The 20,601-nt window shown below is 45.6% G+C and overlaps 1 protein-coding gene across 1 annotated transcript; it reads right to left on the reverse strand.

The window, feature by feature from the left end:
* Window positions 1-6,757: 6,757 nt before the first annotated feature.
* On the reverse strand, window positions 6,758-13,586 carry LOC124694112 (K(+) efflux antiporter 6-like). The gene is made up of 19 exons (XM_047227168.1): window positions 13,493-13,586; window positions 13,217-13,260; window positions 12,303-12,361; window positions 12,121-12,193; window positions 11,962-12,023; window positions 11,804-11,879; window positions 11,591-11,665; window positions 11,089-11,358; window positions 10,602-10,670; window positions 10,066-10,143; window positions 9,819-9,907; window positions 9,411-9,507; window positions 9,241-9,294; window positions 8,623-8,718; window positions 8,236-8,424; window positions 8,087-8,164; window positions 7,833-7,877; window positions 7,504-7,596; window positions 6,758-7,416 (listed from the first exon to the last, which is right to left on the reverse strand). Exons 1-19 carry the CDS (start codon window positions 13,551-13,553, stop codon window positions 7,336-7,338), a joined length of 1,689 nt encoding a protein of 562 aa, XP_047083124.1. The 5' UTR covers window positions 13,554-13,586; the 3' UTR covers window positions 6,758-7,335.
* Between the last annotated feature and the right edge of the window lie 7,015 nt (window positions 13,587-20,601).

Below are 20,601 nucleotides of genomic sequence, written 5' to 3' on the forward strand. Positions count from 1 at the left end.
ACTCCCACGTCCATTGCAGAGGCATATGCATCTCCGGATGCGGATGATCGGAAAGAAGCTGTCCATAATGAGATGGACTCGATTCTTTCTAATGGAACTTGGGAGCTCTCAGAACGACCCCATGGATGCAAGCCTGTGGGCTGCAAATGGGTGTTTAAGAAGAAGCTAAGACCTGATGGTACTATTGAGAAGTACAAGGCGCGGCTTGTAGCTAAAGGCTACACACAGAGAAGGCGAAGATTACTTCGACACCTATTCACCTGTCGCTAGACTTACCACCATTCGAGTACTACTGTCCATGGCTGCCTCCTATGGTCTTATCGTTCATCAAATGGACGTAAAGACAGCTTTTCTTAATGGAGAGTTGGAAGAGGAAATCTATATGGATCAGCCTGATGGGTTCGTAGTAAGAGGTGAAGAAAGAAAGGTGTGCAAGTTGCTGAAATCTTTATATGGCCTGAAACAAGCACCTAAGCAATGGCATGAGAAGTTTGACAGAACTTTAACTTCGTAGGCTTTGTTGTCAATGAGGTCGACAAGTGCGTTTACTATCGCCATGGTGGGGGCGAAGGTGTTATACTATGTTTGTATGTGGATGATATTCTGATCTTTGGTACAAACATGAAAGTAATACACGAGGTCAAGTCTTTCTTGTCAAAGAGCTTTGATATGAAAGATGTGGGAGAAGCTGATGTGATTCTGAACATCAAGCTGATTAAGAACGAGAGTGGGATTACTCTAACGCAATCCCATTATGTTGAGAAGATCTTGAGCCGGTTCGGCTATATTGATAGCAAGCCTTCTTCAACACCTTATGATCCCGAGTGTGACACTACGCAAGAACCGGAGGATTGCTATAGATCAATTGAGATATTCTCAGATCGTTGGCTCACTCATGTACTTAGCGAGCGCGACTAGACCCGACATCTCTTTTGCTGTTAGCAAGTTGAGTAGGTTCATGTCAAACCCGGGTACTGATCATTGGCATGCACTTGATAGGGTCATGGGCTACCTATGTGGTACAATGAGTTATGGGATTCACTATTCAGGGCACCCAGCTGTGCTTGAAGGATATAGTGATTCGAATTGGATCTCAGATGTAGCTGATCTGTACGCCACAAGTGGGTATGTATTTACCTTTGGAGGTGGCGCAGTGTCATGGAGATCTTGTAAGCAAACCATATTGACGAGGTCAACTATGGAAGCAGAACTTACTGCTTTAGACACAACCACTGTTGAATCAGAATGGTTGCGTGAGCTCTTGATGGACTTGCCTGTGGTTGAAAAACCTGTTCCGGCAATCCTTTTGAATTGTGACAATCAAACTGTAATTGTCAAAGTGAACAATTCTAAGGATAACGCGAAGTCATCAAGACACGTCAAGAGACGTTTGAAGTCCGTCAGGAAATTGCGAAACTCCGGAGTAATAACTGTTACATATATTCAAACGAGACAAAAACCTGGCAGATCCCTTTACAAAGGGACTATCACGTAATGTGATAGAAAGTGCATCGAGGAGATGGGTTTGAGACCCGTTGATGTTACGCCATAGTGGTAACCCAACCTTTGTGATCGGAGATCCCGTGAATTAGGACACGGGAAGAACAAACTAGTGGTTTAATTGAGGAGAGTATTATGTAACCCTCTCTATGTGAAGATGCACAACTCTCGGTTGTCTGTAAGGCAGGTTGGCAACAAGCCTTAATGTGTTTATGTTGGCTATTTTAGCAAAGATGCTGTCCTACCGAGCATTCTTGAAATAACACACCTATATGAGTCCGATTGTTAAACGTCGCAATCTATGAGATTTGGGTGATCTCTAGTAAACTCATGAAGAGACCATGAAGTATGACGCATATGCTTCACCCGCGGGGTAGGCTACTGGCAGCCATGTACTGGTCATGACTTTGAGTGAAACCCTGTTCACGCAAAACTTGCAATTCAAGGCTTAGTCCATTGTTCAAGTGTGAGTGGATGTAGCTTAAGGTTCTAGGCGGAAGTTCAACTTAACAGTCTCCGCTGAAACACTCGGTATATAAACAAGCAGCGAGTATTGGTAAATCTCTAAATGGGGATTTGAGATCTGGTGGGGGATTGTTGAAATATTGGGCCCACTTTTAGTGGCCCAAATTAGATTTCAGTTTTTCCTATAAATCTCAAAGCCCACATAGTGGCAGCCTTGTGAGTTTGAGCCCAAGTTGGTGGCAGCTCACTAGGGAGTGGCAAGAGGTGGGAAGTTTAGTCCCACATGGAAAGTTGGGAGGAAGTTAGACCACCTTATAAGGTGGGTTGTTCCACCACTAGTAAGTGAGTGAGAATAGGAGTGCTACACGCGCGCTCCTCCTCCTCCTCGCTCGCTCGTCTCGTCTCGACTCGACACGTCACGTCACGACGCGCGCCGCGCTCGTGGTGAGTGGATTGAGCCTCGAGCCGAGACTTTCCTTACTTTTTGCAGCTCAGGAAAAAGAACAGAGTCCTAGACGGACGCGTCGCAGTTAGTCGGTTCGGGTCTAACCGACTCAAACGGGCCCACGTTGCCTAGGGTTTCCCGAGCCTATATAATCTCCTGCCCGGCTACCGCAGAAACACATCTAATACACGAGTTAGGGTTTCCACCTCTCTCTGCTTGCGCCGCCTTCGTAGCCTACTCCATCCCGCGCGCCGACGTGCATCGGCGAACGGGAGAGCAGGTCTCCGGAACCGCTCGTCCTTGCGATCCTGTACGGGAGAGGGCGAAGTGGGTTTTTGGGAAGCGCTCTGCGCGACTGCTCAAGCTCTTCATCACGGGTCGCCTTCCGTCCAAGTCGGGCGGTGCTGCCTACCGTCGTCTTCAACGCCGTCTACTTCGACCCGTCGTCCCTGTCGTCAACAACGTTGTCATCAACAACGTTACTGCTGCGACATCGTCTGCTACACCTCCACTGCCACCTCCACCAGATCGGTACGTGCGACATATCTCGATCTGTTTAGCGATGGATGCTTTACTGTTTGCGCTGCTGCTGCTCATGTTGATTAATGCATCTACTATGTTCGAGTTTCACATGTTAGTAGTTGCTGTCGTCATGCTTAATATTCTGGAATTAATCATGGAAATTGTGCCTAATTATCCAACAGTTGTAGGTGGTGCCCAAGGTGGTGGCGGCTCCGGGTGGTGGCGACGGCGTCGGCTTTGCGGCGAGCGGCGGCCGTGGGTTTTGGCCTGCGTCCTCGGCCGTGTGGGCGGCGGGGTTGCAGCGAGCGGATGGCGTGGCGTGCGGGCCTTTCCGTCGGCCTTCGGCTTCAGATCTAGGAGATCTCTGACCCCGACCTGTGAAGCTCTCGTTCCCCGACCGGATCTGCGATTTGGCCGGGTGGATGGTGGTGGGGTGATTGGGACCGGGAGAAACCTCTGGCTGGCGGTGGCCACGGTGTTGTCGACGCCATTGGCGTCGGTTCCCTCCTTGGAGGCTTCGTTGAGGTCCCATCTTCCCCCACCCAACCCCTGCCTTGGGTGAAAATCCTAACCCCTGTGTGGGCGGTGGCGGCGTCATGGCGTCATTCCCCTTCTTGAAGGCACCGTCCGGGGCTGCTGGGATGGTTGGCGAGTTCCCGTTCGTCAGTGTTGGTTCTTGGCGGTGCTTCATCTGCGGTGATTTGTCAGGCGGGAGGTTGCTTGTCAATCTCCGGTCCTGTGGTGGTTGTTGCTTCCTGTTTGTCGTTCTTCCTGATGCGTCTTCATTCGTCGGCTTGCGTGTTCCTGGTGGCGGTGCTGTGGGTTGGAGGTGCTTGTGGTGTGTTGTCTGACGCAGCAGCTGACCTTGATCTCTTCAATGGACCTCAACTCTGCTCTAGAGTGTTCTTGGGGGAACCTCTCTGATTCTTGACAGTGCGGCGCTCTGCGATCCTGAGCGAGAGGGATGGGATCCCTCTTCGGAGTCAGAGACCGTGAGCGGGCGGATTTTGTTCATCTCGAAGCGATGTGAGGTTTTCTTCCGTTGATGTTGCCTCCTATGGTCCCTCCTCCCCTGTGTCGGCATTTCGGAAGACGACGGTCTTTGCGCTTCAAGCAAAGCTTCTTTCTTATCTTTCGTTTGCTTGTTTCTTTGAGGCTTGTAAGCTTTGTAATGCACTTTGTATCTGCCGAAAACGGCCTTATTAATTTAAGGCAGGGCTACGACCTACTCTTTAAAAATGGCTGATCTCAGGTGTAACACATGATTCTCTACTTGATACTAGAAAATTATTATCAAGCACATCGTCTTTTCTGAAGAGAACTGGATTTCAGCAACTTCAAATGTTACGCAGGCTCTCAAGACACTTGTATGATGACTTATGAGTGTAAAAAGAAGGTCAAATTATATGTCTTCAATACATGATTTTCAATCTATCACACTTCGAAAGTGAATATTTTCCTTCCTAAGGGCATCACAAACAGTTTTTGTATCAGCTTGCGGGTCAAAGTGTTCATGCCATCAAACAAGCAACAATGTATCTTAAATAATGTCATGCAATTTCTCTTCCAAAGTGAGCTAGACTTCAGCAAGTTCAAATGTTATGACATGCACTCTCACGACACTATGACAACTTTTGAATGTAAAAAATGGTAAAAGAATATATCTCACTAATACATGATTTTCAATAAGCCATGCTGCAAAAGTGCCTTTTCTCCCTAAATTGTGTCTCAGGGCATGTACAACAACATCCAGTCAGCTGTCTGTACTCTGTAGTACAGGCCACGTAAGAAATTTGCCGATCTGGAAAGGAGAGAGAACGTAAAACGAAAGAGGCCGTCTGCTAAATTATAGACGGTCTAATCCCGCGTAAGTCGCTTCTTACCGACGGCATTGTTACCATTGTACGAGAGGCCGCCAAGGATTGCGCAGAAACCATCTTTTTCTGCTTGTACGTTTTACCAACGGTTTAACTATTATAGACAGCAAAACAGATCCGCCGCTGTACGTGCTGTCTTTATGGATGTCTTTAGGTGACGTGGATACCTCTTATAGACACCATACATTTGTACTAATGTACATGCCCTCATACAGTTTAGTCTCAGTTGGTAACACAACCAGAACTAAAAGGGGTAGAGTTTAGGGTTTCGATTGCGTAGTCTCGGATAGACAACCGAGACTAAAAACTCTCACAAATCGGGACGAAAGGCCATTTTTCTACTAGTGTTAGTGCCCTCTAATACCACAATTCTGGTGGTAACCCAAACCAGATCTTACACACTTCATTGTCGCAGCACTCCTTGGCTAGACGATGCGCAACCTCATTAGCTACACATTTCACATGTCGGACTTAATTAATGATTGGCAAAATCCTTTAGCAATACCTTTCACTTCTTAGACTGATGGAACGTGGCAAGATCGGTACAGCTCATTGCTCATTGCTCTTCAGCTTCTCAACCCCAGTTCCTTTGCCAGTTCTGCCGCACATTTGCAAGCAAGCAGCCTAGCATGCTCTTGATTGCATTTTGGTTGTCATCTGAGAATTGGTTTCCATAAAGAATTGAGCATTTACCAAGGCTTGCCAATTCTCATGCTCCTCTCTTATATTTGTCCAAATTTGATTTCACCACCTCTACATGTTGGAACTTGGAACGAACCCTCAAAGAACGCTACATATTTTCGGGGCTCTACCATGGATCTTGAGTTCATGCAAAGCAGCGCTCTCAGCTTCCTGTTTGAGTAGGGGTAAATTTCCACTGAAGCAAACCAAGTGTAGCGTATGTCATAATCCACTGTATCCACTGACTTATGAATGCCCTTTCACCATAGCTCCTTTCAAAAACCTCCAGTTCACCTCATCATATGCCTTGCCTTGTTGTATCTAGTTTATATGCACAAAACTTGATAAGCACCGATGATCCAGTATGTACCGCATTATGCACTCAAACGCAGTGAGAGCATTATCAGTCACTCTGATATGATGCAATAGTACATTGCAAGAGGGGTCTTAGGCGATTTACAGGGCATTTAGACACGATCTTGAAGAGAACATTGCATGCATGGATTGTTAGGCCGATAGTCCTTTAGTATTTCTGGATCATTTTTCTTCGTATCATTACAAATGGATGTGTCATTCAGTTTATCAGGCATTATTCCGTCAACAAAATATCTTGGAACACTATCACATCATCTTTGACAATGCTATAATTCCGTTGTAAAAAGGAAGACAAAGCGTCAAGACCTGGCCACCTGGCACCTTCAAAGGACCGGTCTGAAAAGATGTGTCATGGACATATTTCAATCATGCATCGACTCTTGACTAACTTTATATGTATCTTTTTAGAACGGAAAGAGTAATATTGGCGCCCACAGATGATAATGTCTTGTGAAGAAGGACGGGAGAGGGAATGAAGGGCAGGTAGGAAGCACACCAAAGTGGAGGACAATTTGATCAACACTACAAGCTGAGATTTATGTTATAAGTTACAATTGATGTTAGCGGATGCGAATTATAATCAGCTACAAGACGAGAAGCAGCAAATTAATCTTACCAAAAAGCTCTTAGGAAACTGAACAAATGAACTAATAGCCGTCAGTTCAGCACACAGAGAGATGCAAGGTGGCATCCATAAATTTTCCGTTCGCAGCAGTACCTATACAACACAAAATATAGTATCGTCGGCTATTGAATATGGCCTCTTTGATTCAAGTGATGCTAGAACATACGAAGAGGAAATAGGACAATAGGTGTCTGATAAATAGGAAAAATAAAGGAACTGTAACAGGAGAAGTTTTCTCCAAAAATTGGGTACATGTCCTACAAAATCGAATCAAATGACATTCATAGAAAAAGATTCTTAGGATTCATGTCCTACAAAATCTTTTTAATCAAAGTAGTCCTAATCAGATTTCTTGCGAAGAGTAAAAACACATACAAAATGATTTCTGTTCAAACCCTCCCCTTGAGCTGCAGATGTGGGACATACATGGGGAAATCATACTGTCAAACTCACTACAGCAAGATTCATGATCAGGTTGTTTTCTACGTACAATTTGTGGAATGAATACAATGGTGTAAGGGTCAAACCTAAATCCTATCACACTAATCTGATCAATTGATCAGCATACATTCTTATACTACAGAAAACCCTCATTAGAGGGATCACACTTCAGCTGCTAGCAACAGTGTGCCAATCATCCAGGAGACCACTCTTCCAAAGCCCGCAGAACTATGTGGATTAAGGATCGATCCCGCACACCTTGAACGTGATCTGATTTCTTTTGCCTCCACTCCCTCCTGGCCACGCATATGTGCTATAAACTCTTAGGTACATGCTGTGAATACACTTTACAGAGCTTGTTAAATTACGCCATACTAAACGTAGTTTGCAGTGTGCCAAGTATGTCATGAGTCATGCGGGCCTTGGACTATCACATTTATGCGCTTGCCGCTATCAATGCGGATGACGTCACCTTTTAAGCCCAACTGAAAGGGAAGAACCGATGAATTGATTGGCAACCATGCCCAGAGTAAAACAATCGATAGATGAACTCAATTGAGATGAATGTGTACCTCCACCTGATTGCTATCAACAGAAAACCATCTCAAAAGAACACCAAGGTGGACAACTGCTGGGATCATTTTGAATAGCAGGGGTGTTGTTACCTTCAGAGTTGCACATAAAGCAGTAAGTTCACTATACATACTTCATGACGACATAATGTAATCAAAGGTAGAGGCTGTCAGTGAATCAAATGACTAAAGAGTAGAGGCTGTCAGTGAATCAAATGACTAAAGAGTAGGCATAGCGAGTTCATGACCATGATCTCATTCGAGTCTCTACTTGGCATATTTGACACAAATAAGGTTACATACAAAGAGTTCAGAGATTAGATAGGTACCAAGCTAAGTGCAGTGGTTCCAAGAAGAAGTAGATATAGCTTGCCCTGAAGAAAAGCAATGCAGCTGTCAAACGGAAGTACACATAGCTGTGAACTTAGTGTCACATAGACCAAACAAGACAAGTAGTACCAGCAAACTATGCTGAGAAGCAAAGTAAGAGTTGAAGTAACGATTTCATGCAGATATTTTATGCATGTCAGCTTAAGAGTTTTTAACTTGTAATTACATCAGGAACAATATATGAATAAATAACCTCAATCAGATGGATGCTTGAAGCACGGCTAAGAAGAACAAAAGCAAACTCCCCAATTTGTGCAAGAGACATGCCAACCTGTAGAAAAAAGATGAGATTAGTGCGTGACTAAATGAGAGCTATAGTAAACATGCATAATGAATACTTACAAGAAGAGATGTTTTGTTGCTATAGCCGAACCCTTTTACAACAATAGATACAATAAATGTCTTTATAGTTATCACCAAAATAACAGCTGCAAGAAGTATATCCACATGGTTCCACAGGAAATGGACATTAATTAGCATCCCAATGCTGGCAAGGAAAAGAGCAGCAAAGAGGTTTCGAATAGGTTCGATCTGCAGAAAGAACAAACCTGAAATAAGAAAGCATATAATGAATTACTAACTACAAGAGTCTAGCTATGAGTTTGACTAAAGCAGTAGGAGAAAGATGAAACCAAATACTGATTTATAGTTGCCCTTTGAACTATAATAAAGGTGGAGAACCTTGCAAAGCAAAAAAAAAAAGAGACTAAGATAACAGCAAGGAATTACTTGTTCAAGAGTGTGTTGTGCAAGGTCAGTTGTTGATATCATCACTCCAGCTGCAAATGATCCTAACTCTAGACTCAAGCCCAACTTATCACTGCACTGCATCATAGAAGGAAGGCCACACATAAATAATTAGAAATATTAACATACTCCTACAAGAGATGGTTTAAAATTGAAGAGTACAAAATGTCAAATATACAAATGCCTGTTATTCATACAATATGTAAGTAAACTAATAAGAACAAAGAAAAGGTTGGTGAAAACTGAAAAGGCATGTACAATAAAGTGTGAAAATTTGGATTGCAGCTAAGGAAAGATGGGAGGCAGTGTTGGATTGCATATCAGCTACATGTCCATAAAAACCCATATGCAATAATCGACCCAAGTATAGTTGAATAAAGTCAACTCCAACAAAAGACTTGCGATTTTACTGCTCTGGCTAGTTTCTGGCTAATGTAGCCATTTTCAGCCCTACTTTACTGCATACATTTAGGAAGCAACTTTTGTCCAGGTTTTAGTACATCTTCTACATGCAAACTCTTACCAGCAGTGTTCAAAATATAATCATTTTTCCACTGTTATTACATAATACAGTATCCTACAAGCAGTAGATAAACTCACCCAAGCAAATAACAAGCAGAATGCAACCGCTGCCAACTGATAAAGTTCATTTGTCTGCAAGAAATGCAGCAATCAGAGCATTAGTATAAGGTCAGTGTAATGTTCTAGAGGAAACTCAAATTAATTTTTCAAAAAGATCTTATGTTCTGTTTGCCCGCAATTATACTCACCTGAGACGAAAGACTTATCATCAGCTTAAGAAACCAAGGCACACAAGTCCGGGAGAGGATAGAGAGAATTGCAAGGAATGATATCAACATGACAAGCCTGAGAATATTGGAAGTTTTGTGTTAGATTTTTTTTTAACTCCAATACCTGATTAGGTTGGTAAGAAACTTCTACATGAGCAGGCAAACCAAATATACATAGGAGAATATGATAAGCCATGTCATATGATATGAGAAAAGTCATAAACTATTGCTGATACGAGGCACAGGCAGGCACTCTATAGTGCTATGTCAAATACAGTAATACACCCATCATTTAGACATCGAGAATACCTATTGCCAACATATTCGAGTTCTGATAAAATTACATACTGATTAACATAAGTTTTAGGGAAAATAAACTGCACTTACGACTTTGCCATTGATGCGACACCATGAAGAAGACCAGATGTGCCACTCAAAATTGGAAGAAGTGCAAAAAGAAGACCAACAGCACAATCCTGAGAGGAAGGCATGTCAATACAGTGCAACTGACATAACTCAGATAAATTCAATCATTTTTGCGCCAGGCTTTAGTCATCCATCCATACCACAAATATGTATCCTTACAAATTAATCTCATCGATACACATCGAGATGACATCTATGTCTAGCATACCTGCAGTACGAGTGTGCCTACCGTCACTTGACCATGAAGGGCATTAATACTGTTCTTTTCCATCAGAAATTTTAAAACCTGCAGCCAAAAAAAGTTTCACTAAGATGAAAAAAGGGAAATGGATATACAGCATGAAGATCAGCAACAGTAAGTGATACACCATTCAGAAAACCTATTAAATATGGGGGGAGTCAGGTCAAGCATCATAGACCAAATAAGTAAAAAAGTGAAACCTGCTTGTCATGTGTTATTTATTGAACGATGAGTTTTTTACAGCAAAGCTAGCGTGCAATCGAGAGAATGCATGGCACAAAACACAAAAAATAGCATTCACATGGTGAATCGTCGCTAAAAAACAAGGGGACAATGCACATGCTTCTGTGAGTCCGTGTGCTGCACGTGCGTTGGTTTCGATGCGTGTCCGAATTCTCGTGTACAAAACCATTGATTATTATAGGTCAGTTACTACATATCAATTCCCAACTTAGATGAGAGGTGCAAATTTGAAGACTCGACATCAAATACTTAGCAATTACCACTGCTGTCGAAGACATAGAAAGAAGAACACCAACGAAAACACCTTCCTTAGTTTTGCCTCCACATAGCTGCAATTTGACATTTAAGAGAATAAGCAAAATACAATAGAATTGCTCAGCATGCTTTCAGGGATAGAATTAGAAAATCAAAGCACTATGTAACTGTAGGAAAAGAAGAAAAGTCTAGGGCTAAACCACCTTCAATTTGTATCAAACAAATACAGGAGAGCCAAAAGCTACCCAAATGATATAGTGATTTGTTGTACAACTTTGACTGTGTCAATGGCATATCATGATCTCTTCACTTTCAGTTGAAGAACACTCAAATGAGTCTCAATGTTAAGTTCTATGGATGCACCAAACAACTATTATTCTAATCATTTTTCATTGAGAAATTACTACGAATCAAGGTGCTTGGATATAAAAACATACGATAACACATTTGACGTGATCAATATTCATAACATCAACAGAAAATAAAACATACCGTCGCCGAAATGCCGCAAAGGAACATAAATAGTATAATTTGGAGCAATCCTCCAAGAACAGCAACCGCACGTACGGCTCGGAGCTGAGACAAAGTTGAAACATCACTTATTATTATATTAGGTGCATATTGACCTGGATCCCAATACCTAGCAAATGAGCAATTGTATATAAAAATCAAACTATCAAAGATACATACTTTTGCTGTAGAAAACTCAAGTCCCAGAGCAAACAGGAGAAATATAACACCAAATTGGGCTACTGTCTCAACCTGGATGGAAAATAAGAAATCATATTATTAACTGTGTGAAATAAATACAAGCCATATACTCGTTACGAAATGTTCTCATAAACTTGGCAGGGTATGAAAACTTGAGCAGAAACATGTGGAAAGTACACATGTACTCTTCACTTAAAGTTAATTGCATGTAATAGCGCATGCAACTTCCATTTGAACTAGATTAAGCATCAAGAAAAGGTTAACAAAGACAAAAGCACCTTACTTGGACCATTTCACTGACAAAGCTAAAACCACCAGGGCCAATTATGGATCCTGCAAGTAAATAACCTGTAATCACCTGCAATATATTTATGGAGTTTCTTTAGGTCGCCTATAATATTACATAGTGCGTCACAAATAGCCGGATGAATTATGTCTTACACGGGCCATATGCATATTTGGGAAGAAATGAGATCAAGACAAAAGAAGCACTCACTGGTTGCCCAAGGCAAGCAAAGGCGATCCCGCCACATGTAGCAGATACAATAACAACAACAAGATCTGATATCAACCTACAGTAATTCAAAAACTAAGTTATGATGCTGTGCAGATACTTTATCTTTGCACATCATCTGCGATAATTAGGCAACATACGTAAGGTCCAGCTGCAGTACAGGGTACTTTGACTTCCGATTTGATATAATAAATACATTATCCTGGAATTGCAGTTGTGTCAATACAGAACACAGGTGAAACAGAGTAAAATGCCAAAACACTCACACAAGTAGCTTATAAGAAAATCTGCACCCATACCTTCCGATCAATCAATGTGGGAACATCCTCTTGCTCTGACCGGTCCAAGAAAACTTCTTTAAATGGAAACGACCTAGGGATGAATTCACAAATTTGGGATAGTTACAAGTGATTGTGAAATCAATCCAGGTTAACTCATTACAAGTGAAAACAGAAGAATCAAGTGTAGATTAGTAACATACTTATTGTCTTTGGTCTCATTCTTCTTCGTTACTCTTCTGGCCACAGTTTCCAGGACACCCTGGCAGATTAGTACAAGAACAAGATGAGCATTATATATATCTGTGGCGTATAACCACCAGTACTAGACAGTAGAAAACACATACAAAGTGCCCCAACAGTAGATATAAAGTACAAGTTCATCATTTTTTACAATGTATCCACATCAAACCACAATATTATTTGATGAGTAAGTGTTTCAATTTTGTATTGAGCCATATGTGCATAATTCAGAATTCAGGTCATATGGCAAATCTGCTTCTATGCTTCAAAATGGAAAGGGTGGTACATTAACAAATTGAGAATGTAACAGCATATGTTGCTCGAAATTGAGAAATATGATAGGAGAAGGGGATGCAAGCTAGTGCAGCTCTTCAGTGTAAGCAATGCAGAACATCAAATGTCTAACTGAATGTGAGCTGGGAAAACGGGTTTTAAGCAAAACTCAGATGAGTTATATGTATGGCAGGTTAGTAGCTTAGGTTCACCAGAAGCAAATACTAATTGTGTTGCAAAGTTGCTCAGGTACCATACACAGGTCTTCATTGATTTATAATCGAACCTAGCACAGTAAATACTATTCAAATTTGTATTTAGAAAGTAAACCGCACATATAATGAGCCAATCTCCAAAACCTAGAGTGAGTCAGCAAGAACCCGAACATTTCAACCTTTGCTGAGCATCACATTGCAAAAATTCAACCAGATTCCATAACTAATGAAAACCGCACATATGATGAGCGAATCTCCAAAACCTAGAGTGAGTTAGCAAGGCCCAAACATTTGAACCTTTGGAACACTCCATGAGCATCAGAAAGCAATTTTTTGACCAGATTCCATAATTAATGAAAACGAAGTAAACTGTGCAGATGAATCACCTGCTTCTCGGCGACCGTGTTGTTGAAGCTGCCGGGGTCCGTCTCTGCAAAAAAGCCACAGCAGCAGAGGTCAGCACGAGGCAGCTCAACCCAAACACCCAAAAAAAAACAGACAGACGCTGCAACAATCGGTCAAAATTCCCAGCAGCGGAGCCGCCGAGGGCCGAGATCTACTAGGCGGTCGGCCACCGACACACGCCACGCCACGCCGCGCCGCGGCAGGACCAGATCCCGCGCGGCGGGCGGGCGGAGGGGGGGAACCCAGATCCAACGCACCTCCGCCGCCCTGGTCGCCCTCGGAGTCGGGGAACTCCTTCTCGAGCGCGCGGTCGATCATGTCGGCGAGGCTGCCCTCGCCCTCGCCCTTGGCCGTGGCATTGCCGCGGGCCGCCTCCCCACCGGCCTCGAGGGCCGCGGCCACGCCCTCCCCGCGCGCCACCGCGGCCGCCGCCTCGCCCGCGCGCTCCTCGTCGCCCACGTCGCCGGCGGCGCGGGCGGACGCGGCCAGGAGGAGGAGGAGGAGCAGCGCGAGGAGGCGGGGCGCCGGGCCCGCGCGGCGGCGGCGCGGCGGCATCGCCGGCGGAGTGGTCGGTGCGTGGGGTTTAGATTTTGGGAGCGAGCGAGCGCGCGTACGTGCGTGCGTGCGTAGGTCGTGTCGTGGAAGAGAGAGAGGAAATGCGCCGCGCGCACAGTACGCACACACAGAGAGAGAGAAAGAGGGGATGGAATGCGTGCGTTGTGCGTGTGTGACTGTGTAAGCCATTTGTAGAAGGATTTTGGTAATGGGGTCAGTTATGGTATCACTTCCTTCCTTCCGAGCTGTTGGGTAAATCCAACTAACTACCTGTGTGTTTATGATGATGGCACGAAATGATTGGCGGAATAATACAGAAAAGAGCTATATACATTTTTAGTACCACAACTTGCATCGGATGTAGTACCACTACTTGCAAAACGAGCACATGAGGTACCACAACTTGTACCGAGGAAACAAATAGGTCCAAAACCAATCTCAAGTTGACACATGGCGTTGTACTTTTTGTAAAAACACCCTGTACATTTCTTCATGGCGCATTTCACCACCGTGATGTCCTCTATGCGGTCCCCACCTATTAGTGGCGCAAGAAATAATTAAAAACAATAAGTCGGATATATGGGTTTCGAACACATGACCAACGGCGTCCTCGTAAATAATTTACCACTGCACCACACATCAGGTTGTTGTAAATGGACGTTACCTTTTTTTAATCTTCCTTTTGGCCTGGCTTCCAAGTTAGAGATACTACTCAATAGTTAGAGACACTCTTTGATATGCCTTTTTTTCGGGTGAGACGCCAATTGTTATGGCTCTTGCAAAGATATCAGACAAGTCTGCACATGCTGAAAGAGACGAGATGACATGGATCGGAGAGGACATGCATAGCGTCTCGTAGTCATAACTTGCAGCCAGCGACACGAACGCTTAAACTTACTTCAGCGGGTGATCTACTTCCGATTGATCACAATGCCACGTGTCCACTTCCGATTGATTATGGACCTATTTGCTCCCTCGGTGCAAATTGTGGTACTTCAAATGCTCGTTTTGCAAGTTGTGGTACTAAATTGCACATGCATGACAAGTTGTGGTACCAAAAATGTATATAACTCTACAGAAAAATAAGAACTACTATTTGTTTCTTTCGGCTAAATCATGTAGAGGTTTGACTACTTAACCTTGTTGGAGTCGACTTCAGATAGATGTAATCATGGTCTAAATTAAACCCTGAGACGGTAGACAAATGCGGACTGTTCGGATCGGCACAACACGCAAGGGTGGACAAGATTGGGCCGACGGAGTGAGGCTCGGCACTCCACCTCATCTCGTCCAAGTTCCCGGGCATTCCACAAGATTCTTAATTTAGACCATGATTGTTGGGAACGTCCTCTATATTCGGTGACGATTGTGACGGTGCTGTGAGGACCAAGGTAATGTCCCAGATGTCCTCCTCTAGTTGCATATTGTTAGGGGGATTCGGTGACAGAAAAGGTTGGATTTTGGATTCGATTTTGTCGATTGTAGTGTTTTTGGAATAGCATTGCTTGTTTATATCCATGTGCTTTCTTTACGCTAAATCATGGACCCCGAGTTCGGACTATGTTGAGAGAGATGGTGTGATTTCGAAGATAGAGAGGGGCAAACTATCGCTGCAAGAGGTGAAAGATTATCTAAGATATCATGTTGAACCGAAGGAGTCGACGAAGTTTTATTTTCTACTTCATGGGAAAGAAGTTTTATTTTCTACTCCAAAGCATGATCATATGGTTTGTTATTTCTTCATGATGACACATGCTGTGTGAAGATGGTAGATAATATTTGTGTTGGAGAAGTTGTTGATGTGTATGCTGAGTATCATGAAGAGGAGGACCGTGATCACACGGTGAGAGCGACTCAGAGGATAAAATTGTGGCGTTGAGCTCTTAAAAAGTTGCGGCATTGAGTGATGAAGAACTAGATGTTGTCATGACTGCTGCTGAACATGTTGAATCTAACACTCACGTGCATATTCCTAATGAAATAGTGTGACTACACAAGTAATTACTAGCCCAATGAACCAAAAAAAATATAGAAGGACACAAGTTTTTGATCATGACAAGATGAAGTGACATTGACTCACATTGTGGTTTCTGAAGTGTTGAATTCAAGTCAAGCTCCATCAGCTCCAAGGCATGATCATGACCCGGTGCCAACATCTGGAATTCATGTTGGTGAAATGCATCATTTGCTGCCGATAGTTCGCAGTGTTGACAATGCAAATTTAGAGTCTGATTCAGAGAGTTCCATTGCATACATTTTATTGCAGCAACTACAAGCTATTCTACAGGGACTGGAGGAGGAGGTCGTCCAGGACACTGCCTTCACTGTCGTCGTGATGTTGTCGTCGTGATGTCACGGTCGTTGCAACCCCACCAATCAACTAACCATTTTCATGGCCATTGTCAGAGAAGGTTGTGGAATGCTAGGGGATGCGGAGGAGACACGGCCGTCAGGCCTCACTAAGTGGGCCTAGTCTTTTCCATGCTAGGGCTTGGAGCAGAACCACCAATGTCGGCTACCCCTTTGTCACATCAATAATTCCGTTTGGCTATCGTTTGAAGCTATATTTAGATTGGGTTTACATAATTCAGTGTGCGAATAGCAGGGATTTCGACTTTGGTGTTCAAGTCGTCCATCCTCTACGAGTTCAAGATTTAAAATAAACTTTTTCTTTACAAAAATACGATGTTGCATCGTTGTAATGCGGTAACATCCTTGCTTCTGGTGAATTAATAATCATGCGAATATGCATCGAAAGGTGTTTGATTACACCATTGAAAACTTCCGCAAGTGTACAATTTAGTGATCTTTGTGGAGTTTATAGAACCAAATATATTTTTTAGGAATTGGAGTACTAAATAGTGCGACCACATATTCATTTTGCTCTTATAAAGTAGTGTTTTCAAATCATCTTCATTGCATATGTGCTCTCTTACATTATAGTGTTTTTTCTACTCTACGTTTCACAAAATCTGGGAACCAAAGAGGGTCGAATTTCATAAAACCTCTGGTTGGCTTAACATGAATAAAAAAATCACAGTAAGCATGATCAAAATGAGATATTACAACATTGGAGTTGTAAACATATTGGATTGTAAATTTCCTACGCTTTTTCCCTTCTCAAAATGAGATATTAGGAAAAATTTCGTTCTCATGCTTGCAGCCGCATAAAGATCACATGTGCATTTTGCTCTTACAAAATAGTGTTTTAAAATCATCTTCTTTGCAGATGTGCTCTCATTGCACTATGGTGTTTTTTACTCTACGTTTCAAAAAATCTGTGAACCAGAGAGGGCCAAATTCATACAACCTCTGTCTGGCTGAACATGAATAAAAAAAAAAGCATAGTAAGCATAGTCAAATCAAGGTCAAACCATACGTGAAAGTACAATTACATCGGTCTCATACTTGGTACTCCCTAGGAGTTGTAGAACAAATCGGATTGTAAATTCCCTAGGCATTTCCCTTTTCAAAATGAGATATTAGGACATTTTTCTTTATTTTTCTGCTTCATTTCTTCTTGAAATTAAATGGCTAAAACCATGCCGCAGGGAAAAATAAATGACCAATGAATGAGAACGAGGCTCGTAGTTTTGTCGCAAAGCAAAATAGCATGTGAGCATGTCAGTAGCAAATTGCAGCTGAGGACCAACAGCAACAACATAGACACCTCCAGGAACATCGAAGCTCACGTCCAGAGAAATGAAATCCTACGTTAAGAGCATCTCCCCCCAAACCGCCCCCCAAAGCGATTTGGGGCGCGCCGGACAAAAAAAGCGTTCCAGCCGCGTCCCCCAAAGCCCATTTTTGTCCGGCGCGGCCCGATACGGTGTCCGGCGCCCCGAGCCCGTCCCCGTCCCACAGGGGACGCTCCGGGGACGCCGGACACAACGAAAGCGAGGCGGGGAGTGGCGGGGCCGACGCGTCGGCGGCACGGAAGGCTAAAAACCCCGTCGCCTACCTTTGGTCAAGCGACGTTAATGGCGTCCCTGTTTTCCCGGGCGACGCGAGGACGCGTCTCGTCGTGCATGGCCGCGTGGCCGTCCGCGCCGGAGTTATTGCGTGCAACCACCCGCTGCCGCCGGCTGTTTTAAGGCGCCCGCGGTTAGCGCCGCTCATCCTTCTCGTCGCCGCCGCCTCCCTCCCGGATCCTCTCCTCGCCGCTCAAAAAAATGTCGTCCTCCCGCAAGATCGCCGCGGCGAACGGCCGGACGCGGCGGCCTCACCGTGGCGGAGGCGTGGGCGCTCGTACCACGCCCGGTATCCGGTCCCGCCGGACATGCGGGCCGCCAGCGACGGCGGGCGGAGGATGGCCGTGAACGGCATTGGCGTTCCGCCGCCGCCGAGCCGCGCACGGACCAATGGTGGGACGCCGTCATGGCCGGCGGGCTCAACTCACCGCGGAGGAGCGGAGGGATCCGACGTGGGCGGTCGAGAACAACGACGCTCGGTGGACGACGTACTTCAAGGCCAAGTACGACGTCGAGATGCACGGCAGACCGACGGGCTCGTCGGCGGCCCCAACGAGCTGGAACAAGGACGGCCGCGCCCTGTTGCGGGGCGTTCCGGGCGCACCCTCGAGAACGTCATCCGCGGCATCCGCAACGGCGCTCCGCGGCCGGAGATGCCGTCGTCGCCGCCGCCGTCTCCTCAATGGCAGCCGAGGAGGACGACGTGCTCGTCCTCCTCGCACTCTTCTTCCTCGGGACCGGCGCGATCGACGCCGTCCTCGTCGTGCTCGGTCGGCGCCCTACACCGTCCCCAAACGGGAGGTCAAGGAGGAGCCGGCGACGCCCGTCAACACAAGGCGTGGCGGCGGCGGCGGCGGGCGGCGGCAAGGGAGGCGCGGCGGCGCCCTCCTCATCCCGAGCCGGAGGTGAAGGAGGAGCCGGAGGAAGCGTCGCAGGGCGGAGTACGAGCGGCGGCAGCGGCTCATCGCCGGCGGCCGACGACCCCGAGGACCGCCCCGGGGCTGCGGGCGGCGTTCATGGCGTCCATGGACGACAAGGACGCTCGGAGGGGCGACTCGGACGCGGCGATCGCCATGTCCATCCTCGACTCCGGCAAGCCGCGGTGGACCTCGCCGACAACGGCGAGGCGAGACCAAGCGGCTTGGTGAAGGACGAGCCCGTGGACGAGCCCGTCGACGAGCGCGGCAAGCGAGGAGGTCGTCACCGACGAGATGTACAACTTCCGAGCGAGTACTACGACGCCTCCGGCCGCCGCAAGCGGTTCTAGATTAGGTTTAGTTTTAAAGTTAGTCAAATTTCGTTCGAATCTATGTAAATTTGGACGAATCTAATCGAATCTAGTTAAGTTTAAAATTTGCGAAATTTTGTTTGGGGGACGCAACTGGGGAGCGACGTCCCCCAAACGCGGCACGAACGAAACACGTCCCCCAAACGCTCAATCCGGCGCGGTTTGGGGGACGGTTTGGGGGACGCGACTGGAGATGCTCTAATGACGACGACGACGAGGACGATGGCCTTTCCGAAACAAAGGAGGCAGCTTGCAGTTGATAGGACACTATCCTCGGTGGTGGGAGCGTACCTCACTTGGCCGGCCGCCACCCACCGAGATCTGACATCTGAGCATTATTTAGCCGAGGTCGATCCGCGGCTAGCGCTAGATTTGTTTTCTTCTCCAGCTCGAGTGGACGCATCGGATTGGATGGGTGTGGTTCGGCCGTCGCGCACCGCGGCGGACGGCGGTGGCGTCCGGGCGTCCGGCCGGTCAAACGCCAAATCGGCTGCAGTGCAGTGTGCACACCACGCCGGAATGCGTTTGGCATTGTCAGCTTTTGCTTCCACTAGGCTCGGCCTCAGTCAGACTCGGCTTTCCGGTCAGCGTTGCGTCGCAAGGGAAACTGTCCTTGTTGATTGGACGCTCGCCAACCTTTTGTCCTCTGTTACCGTGCTCTTGACGTATTGCTCCTTCATTTTCAAATGAATGAATCGACGTCGCCGGTGGTGATGGCTGTGTTAGTGTGTTTATAATTCTGCAGTGAACAAGCTGCCTATTTGTTTGGTCGTCTCCCATGGTTGATTGGTTTGTATAAGAGCAATTCCAATAGTATAGCCAACTGCTGGCTATAACAAGATGTCATATCATTTGTAGTCATCATATAGCTAACATGTATAATAGTTGGCTATAAGAATGAAGCACTTTTACTAACATATGACCCACATTTCACTCTCACAAAGTGCCTAGGAGAACGTGTAAGAGCTGGCTATTGCATAGTAGCCCACCTCCCTTCTCTCTCCTCTTCTCTCTCCTCCAACTCATCTAAAATATATTATTTAATGTCTTATAGTCAGCTGACTGGACTCTATTGTACTTGCTCTAAGGGTGAATATCATTTTCCCACACCCACAAAAAGTGTTGGCCTTTATCCGTTTAGAGCATCTCCAATAGCTCGAGCGTCCATTTGACCGCGCGGTCGAAAAATGTGTCTGCACCCAAACCTAGCGGTCTGACCCACAGTGACCGTGACCGGGCTATATGTAGAGACGCAAATGTGGTCCAAATATACTCCTCGGATGCGTGTCGGCGGATGCTGCACGGTCGCGCCTCGTGACCACTCGCTTCTCCCACAAGCCCGCCTGGCAGCGACCTTCAAGAGCGCTAGTACTAGCGACGAGGCATCGCTTCAGCAGTCTGTGCCACGTTAATGGCGATGTCTCGCGAGCAGTCGCCGCCCACCTCCGCCAACGAAATTAATGTCGTTGCCAAGCGTGTCGCGCCGCTCGTCTTCCTCTGGCGTCTATAAAGAGGGGTGCACGCTCGGCTGCCTCATCACCTCTTCCACACA

This window comes from Lolium rigidum, chromosome 1, assembly GCF_022539505.1.
Source record: "Lolium rigidum isolate FL_2022 chromosome 1, APGP_CSIRO_Lrig_0.1, whole genome shotgun sequence".
Taxonomy (NCBI): domain Eukaryota; kingdom Viridiplantae; phylum Streptophyta; class Magnoliopsida; order Poales; family Poaceae; genus Lolium; species Lolium rigidum.

Bases quoted from the DNA above. Each gene is read 5' to 3' on its own strand.
- LOC124694112 (XM_047227168.1), bottom strand. From the start codon at position 13,553: ATGATCGACCGCGCGCTCGAGAAGGAGTTCCCCGACTCCGAGGGCGAC. The intron at 9,908-10,065 runs GTATGCTAGACA...CCTTCCTCTCAG, and splicing joins TAGGCACACTCGTACTGCAG to GATTGTGCTGTTGGTCTTCT. The intron at 9,508-9,818 runs GTAAGTGCAGTT...CAATATTCTCAG, and splicing joins GTCGCATCAATGGCAAAGTC to GCTTGTCATGTTGATATCAT.